Source organism: Triticum urartu, chromosome 7A (assembly GCF_056163025.1).
Source record: "Triticum urartu cultivar PI428250 chromosome 7A, HENAU_Tu73, whole genome shotgun sequence".
NCBI lineage: Eukaryota > Viridiplantae > Streptophyta > Magnoliopsida > Poales > Poaceae > Triticum > Triticum urartu.
This window is the reverse complement of record NC_141879.1, coordinates 722,220,661-722,230,062: the sequence shown is the minus strand read 5'-3', so window position 1 is coordinate 722,230,062 and position 9,402 is coordinate 722,220,661. Positions and strand designations below refer to the sequence as shown.

Genomic DNA, 9,402 nt, shown 5'->3' with positions numbered 1-9,402 from the left:
CCTCAAACTCAAACTTGGGTTTCCTATCTGTAGACAAAACAAGATTCAGGGAATCATAATTCATAGGTAGCCCATCTAATATCCCAAGAATTCACAAATGGGTAAAGGGGTTTAAGCATTCACTAGGAGAAACAGCATCAGATCTGGAATAAGTAGAAGGGGAAATATGATGACACTAAATTCAATTTGTCGTGGATGAAATATGATCAAAGGTAAGTTATGTCTATGTACTTGCTAGACACTTCAGAGTTCAGACAATAAGTTGAGTGACTAAGTAGGCAACACTTGACAAAATCAAGTCCAGTGATAAATCATAGGGAAAATGCAACCATATAATTAAGCCAAGAAGCTGCAACTGGTAAATTATGGCACTTCATAAACAAGCAGATAAACTATGAATCTGGTCATGTGGTGAGCATTGAGCATTGAATTGAGAATCGAAAGAGATAAGAATCAGCAAAACGGTTTCACTACCCAAGGGAGGGATGGGAAGGATCAAAAGAGATTAAGGAATAAGGAGTACGAAATAAGCAGCCAACTTTCTCAAATCTTACAATCTTGGATAACACACAAATAGTTCAAGTCCCAAATGTAATGAATCAATGTCTAGCCACTTTTAGTTGTAATGAATGCACTCTATGCAGAGGCACGATTCAGGAGACCCAGGACTAACATGTAACTTAAATAATACAGAATGCATGTAACTCAACATTCAGCACAACACATAGATTAAAATATCACAAGCTAGCTGTATCCATCAGCTGGCTACTAATGCATGATTTACAGTATCCAAAGAAAACTTGATTTCTACCAAACTCGGAACTATCTGCTGTTCAAAAACTCGATTAGCAGAAACACAAGCTAAAATTTTCACAAAATCATGGAGTTGCTAACTAAGCTCTTCACCAAAAACCGAGCAGTCAATCAGAATATTATTAATAGATCAGGGTCTAAGTTTCAGAAATAATATGGAAACTTGAACGTTGTATGTTATTCCTCTTAGCACAAGGTGTTGTTACAAATCTGAAATCTCTACAGCTATACACTACACATGAGTATATATATATATATATGAAAGAAACCTCTCTTCAGTGTTTCCAACTTTCCGTAGACGTGCACAAGAGTCAATGCATGTATGTTGGCATACTCAACTTCTGCCATGTGCCTAGTGCCTCTCAGAACATCAATTAAATCACTGAATCGAACAGCACTAGCTGCCTCCAGTACATTGCTCAACTAGTACTGTAAGCAACATCTTTTGCAAGTGTTATATAATCTGGTAGAGTCCACCAGAGAATTATGCAGAGAGCGAGCAAGACCTAATAGCTACTGAACATATTATGTTCCATACCAAGTGCATGACAACACACCAAGGTTCTTTTGAGTATTCTATACACGTTTTGTTGATAAAACCAGCAGTTCTCATGTACAACCCAATGTATCATGCAGATGAGCTTCAGGTCATTCCAAGTACATGATTCAACAAGCTAAGAAAACAAATGCTCACTATATATAGGTACCATCTAGTTTAATGCAGTTATAGCATTTTGATGGAAGGGCAAGAAATGCTCTCTGGAACAGCAAAACCATCGATTTCTTCCAGACTAATGTGACCATTTTAGCTCTGGCCACAGGGTCTCTAGAAACTTAGAAACTGAATGATTGATTATATTTGTCTGGAAGAGAAGCACAAATATGAGAAGCACAAGGAATAAGCGACCACATCACTTGAACTGGATATCATTAAAATAAACATACTAGAGAAATAATCCGATCAAAAGTCAGGATTATGGCCATGTGGTAATTGCAGAGCATTGAATTTAGGATTGAAACAGGTAAGAATAAAAATACCTGATAGCCGGATGCAAGGTGAAAGTAGCATGTTTTGGGATGGGTTAAGGAGTGCGAAAGAAGCAGCCAACTTTCGCAAATTTTGTTGTGACAGGAGAAGGATTGCCGTTGTCCAGAACTCGTTTGACGATTCATTGCAAAGTTCACAAAAATATCAAGACAGGCCTGCAAGAAAAATGACAAAGAAAAGCTCCAGTCTCTGGAACAGCAAAACTATCGATTTCTTCCAGATAAATGTAACCATTCTAGCTCTGGCACGATGATCAGCACAGGATACATGGATCGATACTGAACATCATCAAAATAAGGGGACATACTAGAAGAACAATCGGATCAAAAGTCTCTAGGCACTAGGATCTCACTCAGTAGAAACAAGCCAAAATTTCACCACCAAGCAAGCATGGTCTATGAAGCGTAAATGAACATACACGAGCACTTATGGCAGCCCAAACAGGTAACAAAAATTCACTTTAATCTACTCGCAGAAAGCGCGAGCATGGGAGATATCATCCCCTGGATCTCCTGCAGCGTGTGCTGTATCTTAATCTCCTCCACGACCATCCGCTTAAGGTTCCTGATGCACCCCCTCAGCTTCCCCCCATCCTCGCTTATGATATCCTCCGCGCGCATCTCCAGCACCTTGTTCGCCACCCCAAGCAACAGCCTTGCGTACCTCGGCAGGGTCGCGTTGCGATGCAGGAAGTCGAGGAGAAGCCCGAGCTCGGCCACGTCCAGATTCCCGATGCATCTCACCAGCTTCCTCCTTGCGACCAGCTCCTCCATCACTGCCACGACGCTCCTCGGATTGTTCTTGGCTAATGCTGAAACCAGAGCGTCCTTGTGCCTGAACTTCCTCAGCAGCTTGTCGTGCTCTGCGAACTTCGCCTTCTTGGGCCTTGAGATCACGAAGTCGCCCTGCTTGGCCTTTTCATTCTGGCCGCGGAGGAAGTATCTGTAGTAGCTCGGCTTGAGCGCCTGCTTCTCTGGCTTGGGCATTGTCCAGGCGAACTCGCTGCTTACAACCTCCTCTTCCACCTCCTCTGTTGCATTCTTCTTCCTTCTGCGCACAAAGATGTCACCCTTTGAAGACCCGGCAACAAGCACCGTCCCACACGGCGAGCAAGCCACGGACAGCAATTCCTTGGGATACCGCATTGAGTGTGTCATCTTGAGCTCCCCATAATCAAAGCACTTCACATAACCATCACTCCCTGCGCTAAGCAGCCGAGTTTCCCCAGTGGCGCCCATCTTCCGGAGCGCGAGCGCGAAGATTGTCTTGACATGGCTCTCCACCGAGTGCACGAGCCGGCCACCACCAATCACATCCCAAATCTTGACCGTGGTGCCTCCAGCCGTGGCAAGCAACCCGCCGGACGGCAGGAACAGCACGCTCTCCACCGAGGCGCCATGGGATAAGGACAAAGCGGGGGCCTTCCCCGTGCGGGCGTCCCACAGCTTGACGCTCTGGTCGTAGGAGCCGGTGGCGAAGAGGTTGTGGTCGACGGGGGACGGCGCGCCGGCGCGGATGTAGTCGCGGTGGGCGGCGGGGACGGTGAAGACGGGCGTCTCGGAGGGGACGTCCCAGTAGGCGAGCAGCGCGTCGTCGCCGGCGGTGAGGAGGTGGACCTTGTCGCCGCCGGCCTCCGGGTAGCGGACCACGCGGGTCTGCGCGGCGTGGGCGGAGAGGGTGCGGAGCGGGCCCGCGGTGGGCTTGTCGACGCGGAAGACGCGGACGACGCCCCTCCCGTCGCCGGCGGCGAGCAGCGCCCCGTCGCAGCGGAAGGAGGGCGAGAACGCGGCGCCGTCCTTGCAGACGGTCGTCTTGGGCCGCGGCGAGAGCGGGTCGCCGGCGAAGAGGTGCACGGCGGAGGACCAGGCGGCGGCGAGCGTGGGCCTGGCGTGCGCCGGGGAGAAGGCGAGGTGGGTGACGGAGAAGGCGGTGGAGCCCGTGTCGAGCGTGGAGGAGCGGAAGTTGCGCCAGTAGGCGGCCTCCGGCGAGAGGCGGTTGGCGTTCCCGTGGGACGGGAGGAGCGAGGTGTGCGGCGCCGCCGGGAAGAGCGGCTTCGTGGTGTCGGCGGCCATGGCGGCGGCGGGTGGACGGGCGGCGGCGGCGGGGTGGACGAGAGGAACCCTAGCAGCTGCTGCAGGCGGACGGGGGGATGGACAGGAGGGTTTATGGGTTTAAGTGATGGGCCGCGTGGGAAAAAAGGCTTTGCTGCGCGTCTTCAAGAATTTCGGCCCTGTAGAAGCCTTAACGTTTTATACCGAAATGATCCCAGGTTTTTTCCTCTAAACAGAATGGGCCAGCTTCTAAAGGAACAGCGAAAATGCTTCACATCAGATTTTTTTAAAAGACTTAACAAAGTAGAATACAAACTAGTTTTTGAAATACGAATTTTCGTATTATTTCAAAATCTGTTTGACGAAACTATTGTGAAACTGTGCGTGGAATACTTTTTTAAGTTTGTTGGTGTATGTTTAAAAGGTTGAGATCGAATGAAATATGTCTGAAATAATTGAAACGTGTGTGAGAAAACTATGAGTTGAAAGTGAAATTGTTTTTCAAACAATTGAAGATTGTGCTAAATGTTTTTTCAAACTGATTTTTGTGTGCGGAATGTTTCTTAAAATGATTTAAATATGACATAAATAATTGAAAATAGCATGAATATTTATGATTTATATTTTTAATGTTTTGTAATATGTAGAAATAGTTTAATTTGTGCTTCTGAAATTTTGGTAAAACTATTCCCAAAGTTTTGTATATCACTGATATTTTTGGAAAAAATTGAACCAAAAAAAAGATATTATATCAAAGTCTTTTTGAGACTTTTGAGATAATTCTTTTGAATTTTTTAAATATTTTACCATTATTTTGGATTTTGTCAAAATAAATAAATGTTATTAGTTATTGTTTCTGGTATATGAATAGTGAAAAGCATATACTGAATATGTACTATTCAGAATACCAAGTATGCTATACATGTGGCGGCTACATATTATTGATGGAACCTATAGAAAATGACTTCAGCCGAGCTAGACTATTTTGCTTCTCGTTTGTTTCCAAGTACTCGTCGGTATAGAGGAAGCGCGAATAGATACAATAGTGACGCTCACCGCAAGTGGCGGAGGACAATCTTTGGCTGGTGCTGGTTGGCTGATTATCCATGAGCGGAACACATTTGTTGAAATCTCCTGTTGAACACCGCCGTTCTAAGGACCAATCCATCTGCCTAGTACCGGCGTCAGGTCGGAGTGACGTGTATGTACGTGTGACAAAATCACAAAATGTGTCATATACTGTTAGTTGTAGCTATACACGACAAAGGGTCAGCCAGCCATGCCCCAGGCCGAGGCCCTGGCTGCATGGGGCCTTACGCCACCCCTGCGTCAGCCATCTTTCCAAGTTAAAGCACGAGCATATAAGAACAACATTGATCCGGCAAAAAGCTCAGCTGCACGTGCAAGAACGTCAAGATCACTGATTGTGGAGTTCCTAAATTAAGTACTCATCGATCTTGAACGCCAGCCAAGCAATGAGGCTCATCATCTCGGATGACTAAAGCAGCAAAAAAAATTGACTTGATTGAAGTTGTTGCCCACATGGGCACATGGCACTCACTTATTCGCCCTGCATAATAATTCCCGCTGGGATCCCTGCAGGTGGCCCGAGCCAGAAGAAACGAAGAAGATGCATGGGCGTTCTATGTTGTTGGTGCCTTTCGAATCGACCGTGCGGGAGCTCCCCCATGGTCGACCGTTTCTATCAAGTTGTCTTTGCCATTCTTTTCAAACTCATAATTTTTCTAGGCACTCTCCAAACTCTTTCTTTTAGCTCCTCTTCAAACTTATTTTTAAAGTTTTCTTTTTTGAGAAACACCTTTTTTTAGGTAATCTTCAAACTTACACAAAGATGACAAATCCCATCAGATGCAAAAAGAAACAGATATGGAATTCAGCCCGACCCATAGTTTGACAGAGATCAATCCAGCCCATCTAAACACCGGGTCCCATTTCAGGCCCAAAAATATCCAAACGTTATCCTCCTGCTCCTCCGCTCTCCGCTCGACTGGTAGCCACGGACCCAACCCACCAGAGAGCATGGCGGCAGCAGCGACGGCGGCGCCGCCGCCGGCGGTCGCCACCGCGCTCTCCGCGCTCCTCCGCCGCGGCGCGAGCCGAAGCCATTCCCTCCGGGTCTCCTCTCGCCCCAGGTGCGTCTCCTCGGACGCGGTCGCGGAGGCTGAGCCTGCGCCGGCGCGGAGGGGAGGCCACGCCGGGACCCGCCTGGAGGAGGCCGTGCCGGCCGCGGAGGGGCGGTCGCGGGTCGACGCGTGGATCTCCGCGCGGCTGGGCGGCGGGGGCGTTAGCCGCGCCCGCGTGCAGGCCAGCATCCGCGCCGGCCTCGTCGCCGTCAACGGCCGCCCCGTCTCCAAGGTGCTAGGAAGTTTACATCTTCTCGCCGTTGCAAAATTCAGCTAGGAAGCTTCTTAAGCATTTCTTATCTGTTATTAATTGTTCTCTTAAACCAGAGTGCTCCTGTATATTGGAAAACAACAGTTGTGAGCTCAAACTAGAAATATTCATGCTAAACAGCTGAGGAGACAATGCATTGCATGATACAAAAATAGTGCAAGTTTCGGTGCAGACGCCGTGGGTTGGTAGCATTTGATGGTATTCTAAAGCTGGCTTGCTTTGCGCTTCTGCACGTAGTAGGTTTCGCAGACGGTGAAGGGAGGGGACAAGGTCAGCTGCACCGTGTCGGAGCTGCAGCCGCTGAGGGCAGAGGCGGAGGACATCCCGCTGGACATTGTTTACGAGGATGAACATCTTCTCGTTGTGAACAAACCGGCTCATATGGTACGCACTATCTTTTGTAGTGATATGGAGGAGCAAGATTTACTTGTAGTTACCTTGTTCTTAGGAATGTCTCAATAAGGTTTTATCACTTTTATGTACACTAGTTTGTGGAGAGCATATTTTCTACATAGCTGGACCTTCAGCATGAGACTTATGAGCTTAATGAGGGTGTCTAGTTAAACGAGAAACATAATGATTAAAAAAATATCCAGTAGATAACCACACATACAGTTGATGAGAAGTCTCTGGCTACCTGTAAAATCAGTGTATACTGAAAGGTAACTCGTTCTACTTCAAATTTTGAGGCTTGTTCATTCACGTGTTTTCCGTAGTACATCGACATTCAAGTTAATGTTGGTTATACTGTCCTGTTAACGACCTTTTCCACAAAACATTGCCCCCATCCTAATTCTATTTAATTTTTTAAACTCTTACATGCAGTTTTCTTTCTACTGGTAGGGAGAATAATTATTCTTGCATTCTATGTGTTTTGACTTTTAGGTTGTTCACCCAGCACCAGGGAATGCAAATGGCACCTTAGTCAATGCTATACTTCACCACTGCAAGATTTCAACTTTTACCTGTTTAGCACGCAGTCCAATTTATGATGAGTGCCCTGAATCTTCAGATGATGATGTTGACGTATTTGATGTTGACCAATTTACTATTGGTGAAGTAAGTTCAGAGGTCCGCGAAGCTATTGTGCGCCCTGGTATTGTGCATAGGCTTGATAAGGGGACAAGCGGACTTCTTGTTGTAGCTAAGGTATTGCCCAGTCGGTTCTGTCCCAAAATATAAACACTAATAGCTTCCCATAGGACTTGCATATGAAAATGAAATTGTTATTGTTTACCTATTAACATTGGTCTCTCTTATTTGTTGTATCAAGTTTGTTATGGACTTACTTTGGATTCACCTTGTTGACAGGATGAGCATTCACATGCTCAATTAGCAGAGCAATTCAAGTTGCATACAATAAGTAGGGTATACATCAGTCTTACTTGTGGTGTACCTAGCCCAAATTCTGCCAGAATTGAAGTTCCTATATCTCGTGATCCTAACAACCGGATACGTATGGTTGCTGCTCCTGGATCAGGCCACAGATATGCGAAGCATGCTGCTAGTAGGTGATTCATGCTGCTTCTCCAAAGCTGTTTAGTTAAAATATAAATACTTACTAGGACAGCCAAGCATACATACTAAAATAATGTTTCTGAATAAATACTTCATGATTTTCTTTTTAAAAGAAAGTTCTTCTAGTTAAAATGATCTGTTGTCCCTAAAGGCAAGTTCTTCTGGATGAAACCAGCCTGATGTCATAGTCATACAGGCAAGATGACCAAAAGGTTCATACTGTTTAGATTATTATGCTGAGTAGTGTGAAGAGGGATTAATTCAACTTAATTCCTTGCTTTTGACTCCTTACTCCTAGCATTAGCTGTGCTGGCGAAGAGTTATGAAGTTAAACCTTGCTGTTTCATGTAATTATACATAGCTCGCTCACAAGAGTAGAACTTCTCCACATAAATACTGTCCCCATCATTTTATTTTGAAATACTATATATTGCTTATGCAACTTCCAAATGTTTTCAAGCTTGGTTGCTTAGTTTTTTCTTCTCAAGACCAGAAATTTATTTCTCTGCTATTTCAAGAAATTTTACAGGTATAAAGTAAGAGAGGTCTTTTGTGCTGGTGGGTCTGCACTGGTAGAGTGGAGATTGGAGACAGGGCGCACTCACCAGGTGATACATTACATGATAGTCTCATATTTTAAGAACTAACTACAATATTTGTTCGAATTTGCCGTTGCTTAAAAAGCATTCTAGGCAACGGTTGGAATTCTGAATTATATACAGTGTACATCTCAATGTTGGAAAAAATGATTCTCAAATGCAACCACTTATTTTATCTTGTTAATTATCCCGCACCAACCGGTTTTCAGATCCGGGCACATGCGAAATATCTAGGGAACCCCCTACTTGGTGATGAAACATATGGAGGTACCAAAAGCATGGCATTGTCACTTTTGAGACCCAGAACTCCTTCAAAATATCACGGTGATCTTACAAATCTGGTATCAAAGATAGACAGGCCATGTCTCCATGCTGCATTGCTCGGGTATGTATTATCCAAGATGCATCTTACTGACATTTTTCTTGGGTCTCATTTTCCTTTTAGGAATTTTTTCTTGCATTTGACTTTGGTTATTGTTTCCTTGACAGATTCAAGCATCCCCACTCTGGAAAGGTACTTGAGTTCTCATGTCCCCCTCCAGATGATTTTACTGAGGTACTTGATGAGTTGCGTCGTGTTACACCGACAAGTGAAGGCCAAGATAGCGACAGTGCTGCTCAAGTGTGATTAATGCAAATGGAGAACACAGAAAATGCTGCTTTGGACTTGTGCATCTCTGAGTGAATGGCCAAACTGACGGAGTGGTCTTCAAGCTTTTCGTCATGTTCAACCAGAGATCACCACTACACCAAGGAAGACTTCAGGAATTTTGACAAGTCTTGGAAACATATTTTTAGTGCTCTTTTTCTATGTTGAAGGAACCTAGGGAAAATGCATGGTTAATTAAGCGTGTTGAAAGCATTTTAGCACAATTTGATGTGTGTGCACTGTACAGAGGTGTAAAATACACTGAAACACAATGCTCTTGTGAAATGGAAATTTTGGCTTACATCAAAA

General features: G+C 45.1%; 2 protein-coding genes across 2 annotated transcripts; one reads left to right on the top strand and one right to left on the bottom strand.

Moving 5' to 3' along the window:
* Window positions 1-2,146: 2,146 nt before the first annotated feature.
* Window positions 2,147-4,032, bottom strand: SWA1 (transducin family protein / WD-40 repeat family protein). The gene has a single exon (XM_048684220.2). The coding sequence runs from the start codon at window positions 3,931-3,933 to the stop codon at window positions 2,317-2,319; it is 1,617 nt and encodes a 538-aa protein (XP_048540177.2). The 5' UTR covers window positions 3,934-4,032; the 3' UTR covers window positions 2,147-2,316.
* A 1,872-nt stretch (window positions 4,033-5,904) lies between these two features.
* LOC125521304 (Pseudouridine synthase family protein) lies at window positions 5,905-9,402 on the top strand. Its single transcript, XM_048686355.2, has 7 exons — window positions 5,905-6,288; window positions 6,568-6,711; window positions 7,213-7,476; window positions 7,639-7,838; window positions 8,375-8,453; window positions 8,654-8,829; window positions 8,934-9,402. The coding sequence occupies exons 1-7, from the start codon at window positions 5,953-5,955 to the stop codon at window positions 9,070-9,072; spliced, it is 1,338 nt and encodes a 445-aa protein (XP_048542312.2). The 5' UTR covers window positions 5,905-5,952; the 3' UTR covers window positions 9,073-9,402.

What these genes read in the sequence shown, in the direction of transcription:
- LOC125521304 (XM_048686355.2), top strand. Translation starts at nt 5,953, where the DNA reads ATGGCGGCAGCAGCGACGGCGGCGCCGCCGCCGGCGGTCGCCACCGCG. An exon ending in GCGAAGCATGCTGCTAGTAG is followed by an intron (nt 7,839 to 8,374) that starts GTGATTCATGCT and finishes GAAATTTTACAG; the next exon opens with GTATAAAGTAAGAGAGGTCT. An exon ending in AGACAGGGCGCACTCACCAG is followed by an intron (nt 8,454 to 8,653) that starts GTGATACATTAC and finishes ACCGGTTTTCAG; the next exon opens with ATCCGGGCACATGCGAAATA.
- SWA1 (XM_048684220.2), bottom strand. Translation starts at nt 3,933, where the DNA reads ATGGCCGCCGACACCACGAAGCCGCTCTTCCCGGCGGCGCCGCACACC.